Genomic DNA, 16,017 nt, shown 5'->3' on the forward strand with positions numbered 1-16,017 from the left:
TACACTTTAAGTGCTTCAAGATCGGATTTTCAATTCATTATGCCCTTAATTACAATCAAAGCTTGTTCACCACTCCAAATTTTGAGAGCTGTGAACTCTAGTTCAATTGGAAAATAGTCTAGAATGTTGATAGATAATTCTCTTCAAAAGAGGATTAATAGCCTGAAACTGTGATATTTGGTTGTTGTTTCCGTCAAGGTCGCTGGTCGGGGGGCAACAAATCTAAGTCGTACATTTACTGTCCTTTTTCCTGCAGAATGCAGTTTTGCAGGCCCTGGATGGACGCCACGTCAGCAGATTGAATGCTCAAAACGGAACACAAAAGATTGCATACCACATCAGCAAATGGAAATTTCAAGCAACATTTGATAGGTCAGTGGGCGGAATGCTCACGGTAGCTCATAGTAGCATGCAATTAGTATGCGACAACTCAACACACGGAACAAGCAGCACCTAGGCCAGTGAAATCTCTGTAGCTGAACGACTTTGTGCAACTTTGTACCTAACCCCCCTCCCAGCAACACTTACGGACGGGAATGGTCCATCAGTGACCATTCCTCGATATTCATTGCACCCGCCGTGGCTCTCGGCTTCCATCGATCACCATGGGGTCGTAATGATTATGGGGAATGGTCAATGATGGATCATTCCCTACCCCTTAAGCATATTGCTAGATTCTATGAAAAGAAATGAACCCAAAACGTAGATACATACTTCTCTCTATTCCTTGTTTTCCCCTAAAAGTAATTCCTCCCTCTTCCTCCTTTCCCTAAAATTCTCTCTCTTGCACCAGTAATTACTTGTTCCCACAAGATTTTATTGTTGTTGATATGGATTGTTCATACAACAATAAAATCTTATGTTGTCTCCTCGTGGGAACGAGTAGGAAGTGGCTAGGGAGGATTGTCGCTGCCTTGTCCGGCCACGGGACCCTCTAGTGTGGGCTTAAACCCCAGTGAAGTGAAGTTTTATCCACAAAGGGACCCAAGAAATTAGGGAAGATCTCTTCCCCTCTTGCAGGGCTGGGGAGAGCACAGCAGGCATCCGCTCCCCTAGCCTCCTGCCACGTGGATCTGCTACTTGCCATGTCAGCTCGACTGCGCCAATCTCCTCTGTCCACGTGTCGAACCAAGCTGGCAAGCTCAGTCTGCTGCCCATGGGCGGTGCTCACATACACACTCCAGGTCGTTAAACAGTTGCTCTCTTTTTTGCTCATCTGCAACTTTTGCCCTATTTATGCCCTCTTCTGCAGAGTTTTAGCTGCTTGCTTGCTCCCTCGTCCTGCCCTTTTGCGTTTGGCTGCTGCTTCCCCTCCACCTTTTTGGCTTTTTGCTTTTTGCGTTCGCTTTTCGCTGTTTGTCTCATGATCAGTTCAAGCTTGCTCCATGGCGGGGAGCATGAGCTTCAAGAGCCCATCTCAAGGAAATCCCTCGTTTGTTGATGCCTCCTTTGAGCACCCACAGAAGAGCTACTTGCTCTTGCCACGGCAAGCTATCAAAGGGATCAAGAAATTGTGGAGTAGGCGAAAGCAGGTGCTTCAAGTGAATGCCATTCAATCGCTTCCTTTATCATCACCCAGGTGTGCATCAACTTCCTTCCCGGAGCAAGAAAACACCGACTAATTAATTGAAAGTTTGGTTCTTTAAGTCATTTTATGACAGACTCAAACATCATCCTAAGAGTATTGGCTTTTAAGAGTCGTATGAACTTTATCAAAAATTCTGTAAATGGTATAATCTTGTACAAGCTAGGTTTGAATGCACAGGGGACTGAAATTTAATGCAATTTTACTCAGTTTTTATCTTGATTTTCTAATGTCTTTAGCTTTTATTTTGTGTAGTCATGTGTATTTATGGCTGAGGATCATATAACGTCGCTTGCATGCATGCATGCAGTGTAGTGCATGCACACACACATACCCACATGCGTCAGAATCTCTTGCTTTTGGTCGCAGTCATGTCTGAAATTGTAGTCACACCTTTTGAATTTTTTGCTCTTCATTTAGGCCATGGAGAACATCTGACAATGTGGATTTTGTACCTCGGCAAACGCAAAGATTTTGCGTGCCACAATCCAGAGATACTCCTCCTAAACGAGGTAGCAATGATAAGCGCTTCAAAATCTACTTCTGTCAGAATCTTATTTAGTTTTTCACTTTTTGTTTCAGATACTGGCATTGCAAGTGAAAAAGAATGGGGAATAAATTTGAAAAACGAAAAAGTGAATGAGTCGGGCGTGAATGAAGACGGAAGTACTTGGTATAGAGAGAGTGGTGATGACTTGGGAGAAAATGGTTACCGGTGTCGATGGACAGTCATGGGTGGGCGCAGTTCTGATGGCTTGTCTGAATGGAAAGAGGCTGTATGTCATTTTTTGAGCTGTTACTACTCTAATTGCTGATTGTCTGTCCAAATGGGAAAACTCATGTGTTTTGGAAATAGCCCTATGGATGACGGACTTTTTGAGCCTAAGCACAAGTTCTGTTTTGACTTAAAAAACTGTATACATAGACTTTTAACTTGTCTCATGAAAAGTGGCAACTTATTTGTGATTGGCAGTGGTGGGAGAAAAGTGACTGGACTGGGTACAAAGAGTTAGGTATGTGAGTTTTATGTAGGAAAGTTGGGACATAACTGTTGGTGTTATTACATGTTTGGGAACACGAAGCAAATGCTTGGTCAATTCTTGGAGTCGTGGTTATTGGTTGGAGAAACTTGTATATGTTTGCTCTAGTCTTGCTCTTGGCATGTGTAGGTGCCGAAAAGTCGGGAAAGAATGCTCAAGGTGATTCTTGGTGGGAAACATGGCAAGAGGTTTTGCGCCAAGATGAATGGAGGTCTGTTTGCTTACATTAATATCATATTTGATAGCTGGTTTTTATACAAACTCTTGGCATAAAGTGTTGAATGAGGTCAACTCATTAGGAATCGAGTTAATATTTGTGGCAATATACGTGACATGCATAGTTACCCGAAACTCCAGATTTTTACCATTTTTGTTTCCGTTCTCGTTCCCGTTTCTTCTTTTCTATAACTATGATGACATGACTTGAATATGCAGTCAGAGTATGCATGGGAATTTTGGGAACTTTGCGTTTTCCTTTCGCTTCAAAATATAGGAACACAAATGGTCGTGAAAGCTACCCATTGAGAGAAAGAAAAAAGAGCTACTATTGGCGTATGGCAATCCTACTGAAGTGATCAAGCCTCAAGGTGTGAAGTTGATATAAAAAGCATACAGGCTCTAAATAAGCGAGCCGCAATGAGGTTGATACCTGATGACATTGGAGGCCGGTAATAAAAATGGTTAAATGATACTGCCATCGGTGCTTGACCTTTGGGTTTGTAAACAGTATTTGGCAACCCAGGTATAATTTTCCGATACAATTATGTTGAGCATAAGAAGGATGATTAAAGAAAAAGTTTTCCTTTGAAAGAAATTCCTTTTTTGACTGCTGATTTTTCGAAACCATTACTCCATGTGAAGGCTGTGGAACTTAAGGGCAGTTGTAGTTGCCAAAGGAGAGGAACATCAATAGGAGGAGCTTGTCAGTGAATTAGATAAAACGTCTCTTTTAGCTATCAAGATTGCGTGGGGGTGCAAGTCAGATCCACCACATGGCCTTTGCTTAGGGTGCATTCACAAACGTGAGTATCTCATTGCCCGAACCTTCTTGGTTATTTGCGGGAGGAGTATTCAATGATTCAAAAGTGGTGCTTTACTCATGGCCCACACTTTGTTGGTTATTTGCGGGAAGAGTATTGAAAAGAAAATTGGATATAGTCTGAGAAGTATTTACTCTTGTTTGGCGACTTTATGTTTCTATGTCTTGTAACATGCATATGTAAGCATCTGTGTTGCATCGTGGTGTGCCATCCTACTTGGGTGAGATTGCCTGGGTATGTACCTTTAGTGCATCGAGACACTTGTTACACGTCATCACGGTTTGGGTGTGATGGCTAATTTTGCTACGCCAAAATATCAAGAGCTGCGATATGGAAAACTGAAAGACCCTTGGAATGATCTCGGATATTTTTTTGACCTAACTTAAGTTGTTTTGCAAATATAACTGTGGACAATTACCCTTCTTTCAAGAAGGGGGGATGTCACAAACTACTTTCGTGTCAAGCCACCGAAGACCCAAAGGGTTAGGACTCCCTAGCCCTAACCCTAGCCAACCTGTAGATCTTGACCGATGGGCCGAAACCCTAGCAGAAGTAGAAGCAGAAGGATTTACCAAGCTACAGTTGATGTATGCTCATGTGTGTGTGTGTGTGTGTGGTGTGTGTTGTGTTTGGGAGCATATGTTAGTACCTAGTTCTACACTCACTACTGGGCATTGACTACGTTAGTGGGGATGTCGTGGTATTTAGTCAATACTATGCATGATGGAGCTGATGGTTATATCGTCTTGTGGCTGACTACCATGGGTCTGTACCTTGCACTTTCCTTTTAAGGGTGAATCTGGGCCTATCCTGGATTCATCTAGGTATATAGAATGCTCTCTGGCATTCTACCCGTAGGAGATGCGGAAAAGAGCTGTACGTGTCATACCACGTTGAAGAAATACCGAAAGGGGCACCACAGTTTGGGGCCAAACTGCTTTTGGATGGCCAAGGGCCTTTAAATATGTATTAAGGGCTTGCTCTCTAGCATTCTACCCGCAGGAGATGCGGAAAAGAGCCGTACGTGTCGTACCATGTTGAAGAAATACGGAAAGGGGCACCACAGTTTGGGGCCAGTGCACTCTGGGAATGGAACTACGTAACTTTGTGTCTCGTGTGAAGTTTTTCTTTTAGTTCAGTTGTTTTGAAATGCCTAAAAGTCTCTTCAGTCTGTTCTCTTCAGTTAGCACGCGGTGCCATCCCGCTACACTTTGACCAAAATGATACTTTTGACAATTAGGGGGTTGAAAACCCAGATTTTTTGTATTTTGAAGCCTTCCATAGTCATATCAAGCAGTGGGGGGTCTATTTTCATCACCCTCTCCCACTTTTCTCAAATATATGCGGCTGTTTATTATCAAAACAATCTATTAGCTTCCTAAATTCTCCTTTTTTCAGTGCTTTTCTCTGCCACCCTTCTGCCCTTCTTTCTTACGTTGTCCCATCAGCCCCAAACTCGCGCGAAGCATCCCACCTTTCCGTATCACAACCTTGGCTCCCTTCTTATCCTGATAGGAGGGATACTGACACCGGCCAGTACATAGTAGAAGGCGGTACTAATTCATTTACTTGTTAATTTCACAGAGAGGATTGAGAAGAAGAGAGAACACAGATGCGTCCAAAACTAGATTGTCATTGCGCACACGAAAACGGACACTGTGTAGGCCCCAAAGGTTGGCGCCTTTTTCAAAATAAACGATCTGAACACTTGAAACCAACACGCTACCAAGCTGTCCAAACTTGTCAAGGGTTGAAATTGTAGAGAGAGAGGCTCACACACACCAGGAGACACACTTAGAGACAAATCCCAGTGTTCTCCCATCTAGAGATAAGGCAGAGACGAGACCAGCCAGATAGGAGGGATATTGACACCGGCTAGTACATCGTAGAATCAAGGTTGGATCCCGTACGTCCGTTCTGTATGGATCCATACTGTATGGAACGATCTGTATGGTGCTCTTTCATAAAAAAAAAAGAATTGGCCGACTTGGAGCATGGCTGAGGGTTTCGCTAGACTTAGGCGAGCAGTTTTTAGGCCACAATTTGAAGACGTTTGAACACCAGGTGCATAAACTCTGCACTGTACAGGAATTGCAGGTTGCAGAGATAGGTGCGCATGTAAATTCTCTCTCTCTCTCTCTCTCTCTCTCTCTCTCTCGTGTCTTGTCTTGCTGCTTGCGACAGAATCATCATGCCTAAGCCATGCAACCCGTACTGGAAGGAGCATACCAATGTCATCCGCATTATCAACACTCCAAGGCAAGCGGGTTCCAGCACTCGACGATGGCAATGCAAGTATTGCAATTTTCACGAATACAATTTCTCGTGTCATCAAGCACCTGACAGGCATTGGCACTCCAATAATTGTGAAGGGTGCAAAAAGGTACCACAGGATATTAGGGACAAGCTGATTGCAGTACCAACACCAAAAAAAATTACAGGTTGACAACACACACAGGATGCTCTTCATGATGCTCTCATTGGAGATTTTGGTGGTCATCTTCCGATGTTCAAGAGGAGCAGCCCACTGCTGGTTCTAGTAGAAAGAGGGCTCGAGTTGTGCAGGAGGAGGATGAAGGTGATATATGGATGCACGTAGGCAACCCACCTTGTCTTCACGTGTGAACTCTCTTTCTTGAGTGAAGGAGTGTCAAAAGGTTGCTTAGATGGAGATTGCTCGCACTCTCATTGAGTGCAACATCTCCTTCAATGTTTTGAGGACTGAGCAGTGGAAGAGGATGGTCCGGGCTATAGCTGATGTTGGCCACACAAATTCATGGTCAGGGATGGAGTATAGGAAGATGCGCACTACAATGCTTGATGAGCAGAAGGCTTGGTCCCGGTCGAGGCAGGTTGTGAGCAGTTTAGGTGCACCATCATATCAGATGGCTGGAGTGATGTTCGTAGACGGCACATTATTAATATTCTTGTGTCGTCTTGTCTTGGCGCATACTTCTTACGCGCTGTGAATGCAGGGAAGGCTGGACATCTCATCATAGGTGAGCTTATCTTTGGGCACATCAAGAAAGCTATTGAGGAGATGTGGTACATGATGTGACTGACAATGCCTCAAATTATAAGCTTATGGGTGAAATGGTCGAGGCAGCTTACCCTCGGATTTCTTGGACTCCATGTGCTGCGCATTGTCTTGACTTACTTATGGAGGATATAGGCAAGTTGCCTTGGGTATTGCCTATTACTATCTTCAAGAGGCAAAGTACACTTGACATGGTGCGGCCCTCGAAGACCAGGTTTGCTTACATGTATTTAGTGTTACAGAGACTCTTCAAATTTAGGGATCCACTTCTTCAGATAGTCGTGGACCCGAAGTGCCAATTGGAGATTGATGTACCACTCGCAAACAGAGCCCACTATATACATACAACGACGGGTGCTCGATGAGTCCTTTTGGACACAGGTTCAGAGTTTGACAATGGCATTGCTGCCAGTGTATGTGCTAAAATTAAAAATACACACACTTTCATTAATGATGTGCTAAATTTTAGCCACACAGAGAGAGAGAGAGAGAGAGAGAGAGAGAGAGAGAGAGAGAGAGAGAGAGAGAGAGAGAGAGAGAGAGAGAGATGATGAAATGAAATGATATATTAACGTCTACAAAAGGCCAAAATGACCTATGAGACCAAACTAATTACAATGGTGCGTCTAGTACCAAGTCTAGGTACAAACAAAGAAAACTACAAACTAGAAATTGAGATAGATCATAGGAGTGCTACCAACTCCTATGGGTGGCTGGTAAGTTGATCAATGGTATAATGCCACAAAGGTACAAAATGGGGATAAGTGTCACCATGATATAATATAGCAGTAGCATGAAGTCTATCCTGATCGACACTCTGGGTGTCGTGCTAGAATCCTATGGATCCTTTGCCGCAACCTCCGTCGGTGCTGCGTGGCTCCTCTCCTTAGTCGTGGTCGTCTCGATCTCCCGAACTCTATAGCTCGGCCAATCAGAGTACCACTGGTGTGTGTGTGGGTGGGAACCGAGCTCTGTGGTGGTGGTGGTGGCCCATCTGCCTCTGTGGTACTCGGACTGAAGAAATTTGAGATGCGTCTCTGGGACTCTCTGTCTATGCCCTCTCAATAGAGAGTCTCCGTCTGTGAGAGAGAGAGAGAGAGAGAGAGAGAGAGAGAGAGAGAGAGAGAGAGAGAGAGAGAGAGAGAGAGAGAGATATGAAATGATATATTAACGTCTACAAAAGGCCAAAATGACTTATGAGACCAACAAGTTATAAACTCGTGAATCTAATACAAAGTCTGTGTGCTGAAAGAAAGATCAACATCCTAATGTTGTTGTGAAAGTTTAAGTGGGGGAAAGACTAGAGACTCTCTAATCAATACAAAGGTACAAAATAATGAGGGATGCAAGAAACTTAAGCTAGTGAGAAGGGGATAATCCTCCAACTTAGAGTAAATCTAGCATCGATGGGTGTCGGATCTCGTCGATGTCCTCCATGGTCAAAAATCTGACTAGGTATCGTGCGTGGGGCGCCAAAATATTAAATCCTCCTTTGTAATCGTGGATGCTTGGATCTCCCTAGGTCCATTGCACGGTCAATCATTGTGCCTCTAGTGGAGGTGGGATCCGAACTTTGTTGCAGAACCTGTCTGTCTAGCTGCCTAGTGGTAATGGTTGGCCTGAAATAGTCCGTAACCTGCCGCTGAGTCTCTCTCGCTGGTCGTCTCACAAGCAATCTGAAACCGGCCTGTTCAATCCAAAAAGAGCGGTAGACTTTACTTCAAACCTTGATTTAGCTTTCACCCATTATTAGTCGTCTATTATACCTGTACTTTCAAGACACAACAAAGGGGAGAGGGATACAGGCTGCTAGATTGCACCTGTATGAGTAGACGGACACCAGATTGGCCCCTAACTTAGGCACCCCTTTCGGTATTTCTTTATTGTTAAAAAGAGGGAATAAACGCTTAGGTTCCCTACAAGCTGCCCCGCACCAACTCGGCTGAATTTCCACTGTTCCAGCGCGATTTCGGCAGCATAACTGTACTAGAACCCTTCACAGTCAGTATTCCCACGCATTGACCGACTTTCCCGACGCATACGGGCACTTTGCAAAACCTGGCGAGAATCTGCAGCACGCTGAATTCTCTGTTTTCAGCCATGCAAATTCGCCAGATCACCTGTACAGCGGTCCCCTTGCGTCCCCGAACCTCCTGGGGGTATTAGGGTCCGTTTAGGGCCAAAACCCTAAACCTGCAAAAATACACAGCAGGCTGTAATTCACTGTTTCGGGCTCCGTTTCGCGTGCCGGTCGCATCCGTAGCAAGTCCTCGAGCTCCCGCAGCTGTAGGGTTACTTGCCCTTTGAATCGGAGGAGATTTTTGGCGTGAAACCTCTCCGAATTCACCTGTACCTGCGGGGGGATTAGCCGCTAGCTAATCCAGTACCTGTGCAAGAGGCTCTTGCCTCGGCAATCGCGCATGAACCCACACAACTGTACATTGGTCAAATGAAGAGCCCACTAGAGGGGCATAACATACTGCCAAAGGGGAGAGAGAGGACAATGCGTAGCGTGCAGGGCATCACTCCTGGCACCGCACTGTGCATAAGAGGGAAAGCAAGCACTCCATAGCTCTTAACCTGTGACAGAGACTTGCAAAATGAGCCTCCCAGCTATAAATCACGTTTTTGCCTTCTCTATAAGTAGTAAACTGGCCTTAGAGTGCCAAGTGTCACTCATTTGTGCATTTTCCCGCTTTAGACCCTCGGGTCTAAAAATATCTCACGTGCAGCCTCTGTTGACTTGGCCACAGAGTAACAAAATGATCCCCATGTCAAACTGCAGGTAATGACGCGAAGACATTTTCAGGTCCCAAAATAGCAGTTCCCTAAATTTTAGGAGATGCTGCCATTGTATCTTTCTAGGTCATCCGACCCTCTTTGTACACTGCGGCCACATCCAGAACTGAAATGTAGCCTTTGTAGCAAAGGATTCCACTTTGGCTAGTCAATGACCCCACTTGGCTAACCATAGTCCTTGTCCAACCTTAGTGCTCTCTTGCCCTCAGGCCTGGACTCCCCCTGGACAGTTCCACACTAGCTATGCAATGCAAGGCAGTTAGATTTCCCGAGGGGTGTTTCCAAAAAGTGAAAGTAAATAGATAATAAGAAAGAAATCAACAAAAAGGATAGATAGTAGTCACACGTTGGTGACATACCCCCCTCTTGAAATCTCAAACGTCCTCGTTTGCATCTATGTCGTTCATGCTCCTAGTCAACACTGATGTATTCAACACCTGTCGACACATGTACGACACATACATGCTCATTGTCAACCCTGGTGTATTCAACACCTCGTCGACTCATGTATTGCTTGCGTGTGAACCCTGTCCCAATGACATAGTGGTAGCTTCGCACTCTGCCATTGCTTTGAGTCACTAACTTTCCAATGACAAAATGGTAGCTGCACATTTTGCCACTGTCTTATAGTACACGTTGGATCCCGTAACACTTTCGAGCATACCCAAACCGACAGTTTAAGAATGCAGTTACACATGTACTCTTCAATAGAAGTAATCACTGTATCCTTGACAAACTGACAAGAAATACTCACTTCTATAGCACTAACCAAACTTTTGGACATTCCATAAGAGCAATTGCCAAACTGACAATCTGTACAGCTCTAACATTCATGTAACAGGTATTTGATTTGAGCTCACTTTAAATACCATGTACATCATTTGTTTCAGAAGCCATTGTCACACTGACAATCCATTTAGCTTTGAAACTCAAGGGGTCAAAGTAGGTTGCAAATCGAAGGCTTCCAGGTAAAGTGATAACACAGTTGGTGACTCTGCAAGTTCACCTTCTTCCATCCACTTAGCATCCATTGTCGTCTAGTCCGGTTAGGATATCTGGCTTTCACCGAGACGACCCGGGTGCAATTTCAACCTATATGCAACATCACTGATTATCTCGCACACTTGAAAAGGCCCATAGTAACGCATGCTGAGCTTTGGAAACAGTCTTTCCTTGCCCTTCATCTTCTTTAACCTTGCCTTCTCAAAGCGTAACAACACCCAATCACCAAGTGAATATACCACTTCACGACGGTGACGATCAGCTGCTTTCTTTTGCTTTGCCCGAGTCCTTTCTAAGGCCACTTTGACCTTCTTGTACATTTCATCCATGTCCTGAACATACTTATCTGCTTCAAATATCTTGTCCTTTGTATGCAGTATGGGAGGAACTTTCTTGCCACCTTCAACTATCTCAAAGGGTGCCTTGCCAGTTGATGAATGCACTGTATTATTGTATGCATACTCCACTAATGGCAAATATTGCTCCCACTTTCCTTTATGCTCTGACACATAGCACTTCAACAGATCTAGGACAGTAGAATTTGCCTCTTCTGACTGCCCATCTGTTTGAGGATGAAATGACGAAGAGAATTTGAGCGTGGTGCCCATATTCTCAAACAAGTCTCTCCAGAACAAACTTGTCATGCGTGGATCACGGTCGCTAACAATCGACTGTGGCATGCCATGATACTTGAAAATATTGCTCATAAACAAGCGTGCCATCTGATCTGGCTTTATCTTCTTCCTGACAGGAATAAAATGAGCCTGTTTGCTGAATCTGCAAATAATGGTCCAAATACCATCATTTCCTGTCTGCGTTCTCGGAAGATCAAAGATAAAATCCATAGCAATACTTTCCCATGGTTTATCTGGAATAGGTAGTGGTTGCAATAACCCTGGTGCCTTTTGCCTGTCAAACTTGACCTTTTGGCATATTAGGCATTCTCGCACAAAGGCATCCACATCCCTTCTCAATGTAGGCCAATAGAAGAATGTCTCAACCGCTTTAACTGTAGCATCGATACCACGATGCCCTGCATACGGTGGGACATGACTCTCTTCCATAACTTTGCGTCGCAATGGCTTTGTGACACACAATCTGCCATGCATCATCATGAACCCGTCTTTAAGAAGATAGTGTTCATGACGTTGTCCATCCATTAGTTGCTCAAAGACCCTTGCAAAATCTTCATCATTTGCATACTGTTCTCTCATATCATCAAGTTCATGATGATAAGGAATTGACACAGCTGAAATTTGTGGCTTCCTTGACAAGGCATCAGCCACAACATTCTTCTTGCCTTCCACATGCACAATCTGAAAATGAAACATGGACAAGATATTTGCCCATCGCATATGCTTCTCAGATAACTTTATCTGTGTCAAGAAGTATCGCAAGGTCTGATGGTCCGTTTGGACAACAAAGTCTGCACCTAGCAGGTAGTGTTTCCAACTTAAGAGCGTATGAATCACAGCCAGTAACTCTTTCTCATAGACCTGCATGGTTATCTCTGGCCCTTGCAAAATTCTGCTCTCATAGGCTACTACCCTGCCATCTTGCATTAGCACTGCACCAATGCTACTACTGCAGGCATCACACTGGACCACAAATGACTTCCTAAGATCTGGTAACACAATGACTGGATCTGAAGTCATCTTTTCCTTTAAGAGATTAAAAGCTGAAATCTCTTTCTGTGTCCATCTAAAGGTGACTGCCTTCTTTTGAAGAGCATGTAAAGGTGAAGCAATCTCAGCGAAATTTCGGATAAACCTTCTGTAATAGGAGCATAGTCCCAAGAAGCTTCGGACATCATGCACCGTCTTCAAATTTGGCCATGACTTGATCGCTTCAACTTTTGCAGGATCCATTCTGACACCATCCTTTTAGACAATGTGTCCCAGAAAGTGAATCTCTTCCAGAAAAAACTCACTTTTCTTTGCATCGATGAGCAACCTATGACTGCGTAGCTCTTTGAACACAATGGCCAAGTGATGCCTATGCTCCTCTTCATTCTTTGAGTAGACTATCATGTCATCAAAGAATGTACCAACAAACTGCTGGTGTGGATGGAAAATTCTGTCCATCATCCTATTGAACGTAGCAGGAGCATTTGTGAGACCAAAGGGCATCACTAAAAATTCGTAAAGGCCAAACGTCGTTCTAAAAGCAGTCTTGTGCACATCCTCTGATCTAATGCGGATCTGATGGTACCCACTCTTTAGATCTATCCTGCTAAACATAGCTGCTCCTTCTAATTTGTCCATAATATCATCAATTCTAGGTATAGGGAACCTATTCTTGATGGTATTCTTGTTCAGTGCACGGTAGTCGATGCACATACGCCATGAGCCATCCTTTTTCTGCACCAACAACACTGGAGAACAGAATGGAGATGAACTGGGCTGAATCAGCCCCTTTTCTAACAACTCCTGTACTTGGCCCATTATCTCTTTCTGCTGAGCCGCACTAACCCTGTACGGAGGCTTATTTGGTGGGCTACTGCCTGGCACCAAATCTATCGCATGATCCTCGGGTCTCTCTGGCGGTAATTGAGACGGTAATGAATCGGAAAAACAGTCACTATACTGTTGTAAAAACATTGACCTTTCTTTATCTAGCACAGATAAATTTGATTCATCACAATCTGACACTTCACGTGCAAAAACCAAGTATGCAGAAAGATGCTTTTTCATTACAGAAGTAATAGCAGAAGCTGATACAGTAGGAATAGACTCCCCTTTAAGCTTTACATCCAGAATGTGAGTCTTTCCCCTGCTCTGTACAGTGATCTTTTTGTTGTAGGCATCCATGATTCCCTGTACACGAAACAACCAAGGAATACCTAACAACACATCACATCCGTCCAGTGGCATGATGTAAAATTCTTCAGCATCTACATAGGACTGGATATGTAGACGCAACTTTCCAATGATGGGCGTCACAGCCTCTGTATGGCCAGGACATGCCAAACCTACCTCTGCTGTATACCCCATCTCTTCAGGTCTGATTCCCAACTTTGAAGCCAATTATGGGGAAATGAAGTTGGCTTTGGCACGTGGATCAAAGAAGATAAGCACTGTTTGATCCCGGACCTTTCCCCATGCTCTGCAAAGCTCACTTGCATCTGAATTTGGCTTGTCGCCCACCATATCTGGCACTAGACCAGCCATGGGCTTCTTTCCTTTCTTGTCTTCCTTGTCATCAGAATCAGCTGGCCTTTTCTTTGTAGGACAATTGTAAGCAATGTGGCCAGGCTGCTCACATATAAAGCATTTGTTCTCTGTCCTCAGGACCTTCTTTTGCTCTTCTGACTTGCGAGGAAAACGTCTTTTCCATTTCTTCGCTGGTCCCTTTTCTGATTCAGCCGTAGCTTTATCTTTCCCTACGTTGGCTGACTCCTGAGTCCCTTTAGGAGCCTCATTGGGAACGTGCTTCTTGGCTGAATTTTTCTTGCCTGATCCTGCCTTGACGCCAATGTTAAATTCACAATCTTCTCCCTTGAGCAAACCATTGCCAGTGTTTGCTACCTCGATGAGCTGCGTCAAAGTAGTGACTTTTGTCTTCGTGCAGTTATTTCTCAATCCTTTGGGTAGGCCACAACAGTATTTTTCAATCTGTTTTGTCAATGGCACAAACCTATAGGAAGTTACTGGAAGTAGAGCTTTCCAAAACTTCCGATTGTAATCATCCAGATTTCTGCAAGTGGCAGCATTAAGCTGGTGCCATTCTGTCATGACATCTGCTTCAAAGTCATCAGATAACCATGCTGCTGCAAAAATCTGCTTGAAGTAAATCCATGTGGACGGAGCTTGCCCTTGAAGCAATAAAGTTATCCACCATTGTCCCGCATTCCCTGTCAAGAAAGTGGCTGCCTTGCGGACCTTTGAAGCCTCTGTAAAATTTCCCCCTGCATAGGCCTTGTCAAACTGCTGGAGGAATGAAAGAGCCTTCTTCCTGTCATCAAACCCTGTAAAGGTCGTGAAAGACACACCTTTGCCACCTTCTTTGTACGGAGTTGGCCTCTCCAGCGGCGTTAAATTGTCATATGGAAGTGACTGAAACATGGGAACACTATTAGGGTTCGTCTGTGTTCCTTGGCCGCTATTAACTTGACTTGGAAACGCCATATTTGGCTGCTGATTTGTAATTCCAGCCATACCAAAATTTGCCTGTGGCATCCCAAATTGGCCCTGAGTGCTCTGAAACCCTGGTTGCATACCCATGACACTGTATATGGGGTTAGGCATCATCGTTTGAGCACCGCCAAACACTGTTCCTGGCGTGTAAAACTGATTTCCAGGTGCATGACCAGCCATGCTCTGGAATACGGATCCACCTCCAAAATAGCCAGGGTGTACTGAAGGTGGTGGGAAGACCTGCTGCATAGCCTATAGGTTGCTTCCCTGCCCATTAGAACCAGCTATAGGCTGCTGAAAGGTGGCGGGCTGAACTGGTACAGCCTGAAAGACTGGCATGTCAGCCACCTGTTCTTGCACCTTAGGCATAGGTTGTGGAGACTGCATGTTCTCCGTCAAGTGTACAGGTGTTTCCATTGACTGTGCGGTATGAATCACCTGTGCTCGAGCCTTAACAGGCTTTTGAATATGATCCAGTGACCCAACTTGCTGAGACGGAACAGAAGGTTGCAGAAAGGCTAAAAACCTCGGATTCTGCATTACTTGTGTGAACATAGCCACCGCAGTAGCCAACTGGGTCCTGAATATATCGTCATCTGTCTGTGGTGGTCTTGAGGACTCACCCAATTCATGTGTCTGTTGACCCTGTGAAGAGGAAACCTCTTCAGTCACATCATCTGGTCTGTCAGCTATAATTGCAATTCCCTGCGTCTGGTCTATGATCCTCTGTGTCTTCAAGCCTAAACTGACCAAGGCTCACTTCTATGGGAAAAAGTGATTTAATCCCGTCGATGGAACCATGAAACCGGCCTGTTCAATCCAAAAAGGGCGGTAGACTTTACTTCAAACCTTGATTTAGCTTTCACCCATTATTAGTCGTCTATTATACCTGGACACAACAAAGGGGAGAGGGATACAGGCTGCTAGATTGCACCTGTATGAGTAGACGGACACCAGATTGGCCCCTAACTTAGGCGCCCCTTTCGGTATTTCTTTATTGTTAAAAAGAGGGAATAAACGCTGAGGTTCCCTACAAGCTGCCCCGCACCAACTCGGCTGAATTTCCACTGTTCCAGCGCGATTTCGGCAGCATAACTGTACTAGAACCCTTCACAGTCAGTATTCCCACGCATTGACCGACTTTCCCGACGCATACGGGCACTTTGCAAAACCTGGCGAGAATCTGCAGCACGCTGAATTCTCTGTTTTCAGCCCTGAAAATGCGCCAGATCACCTGTACAGCGGTCCCCTTGCGTCCCCGAACCTCCTGGGGGTATTAGGGTCCGTTTAGGGCCAAAACCCTAAACCTGCAAAAATACACAGCAGGCTGTAATTCACTGTTTCGGGCTCCGTTTCGCGTGCCGGTCGCATCCGTAGC

At 44.7% G+C, this 16,017-nt stretch overlaps 1 protein-coding gene across 3 annotated transcripts in view; it reads left to right on the forward strand.

The window, feature by feature from the left end:
• Positions 1-1,236: 1,236 nt before the first annotated feature.
• The window catches only part of LOC147418692 (inactive purple acid phosphatase-like protein), a 31,168-nt gene continuing 16,387 nt past the window's right edge, over positions 1,237-16,017 (forward strand). For 2 of the 3 annotated variants that reach the window (XM_086506059.1, XM_086506060.1), the window contains exons 1-5: positions 1,237-1,579; positions 2,006-2,097; positions 2,168-2,361; positions 2,559-2,598; positions 2,755-2,836. In XM_086506059.1, the coding sequence (XP_086362185.1) occupies positions 1,386-1,579; positions 2,006-2,097; positions 2,168-2,361; positions 2,559-2,598; positions 2,755-2,836 (602 nt within the window). In that variant the 5' untranslated portion in view covers positions 1,237-1,385. The remainder of the gene's footprint in view (positions 1,580-2,005; positions 2,098-2,167; positions 2,362-2,558; positions 2,599-2,754; positions 2,837-16,017) is intronic. The other variant, XM_086506061.1, reaches the window with a different exon arrangement.

This window comes from Adiantum capillus-veneris, chromosome 29 (assembly GCF_014529385.1).
Source record: "Adiantum capillus-veneris isolate H3 chromosome 29, ASM1452938v2, whole genome shotgun sequence".
NCBI classification, from domain to species: Eukaryota; Viridiplantae; Streptophyta; class Polypodiopsida; order Polypodiales; family Pteridaceae; genus Adiantum; species Adiantum capillus-veneris.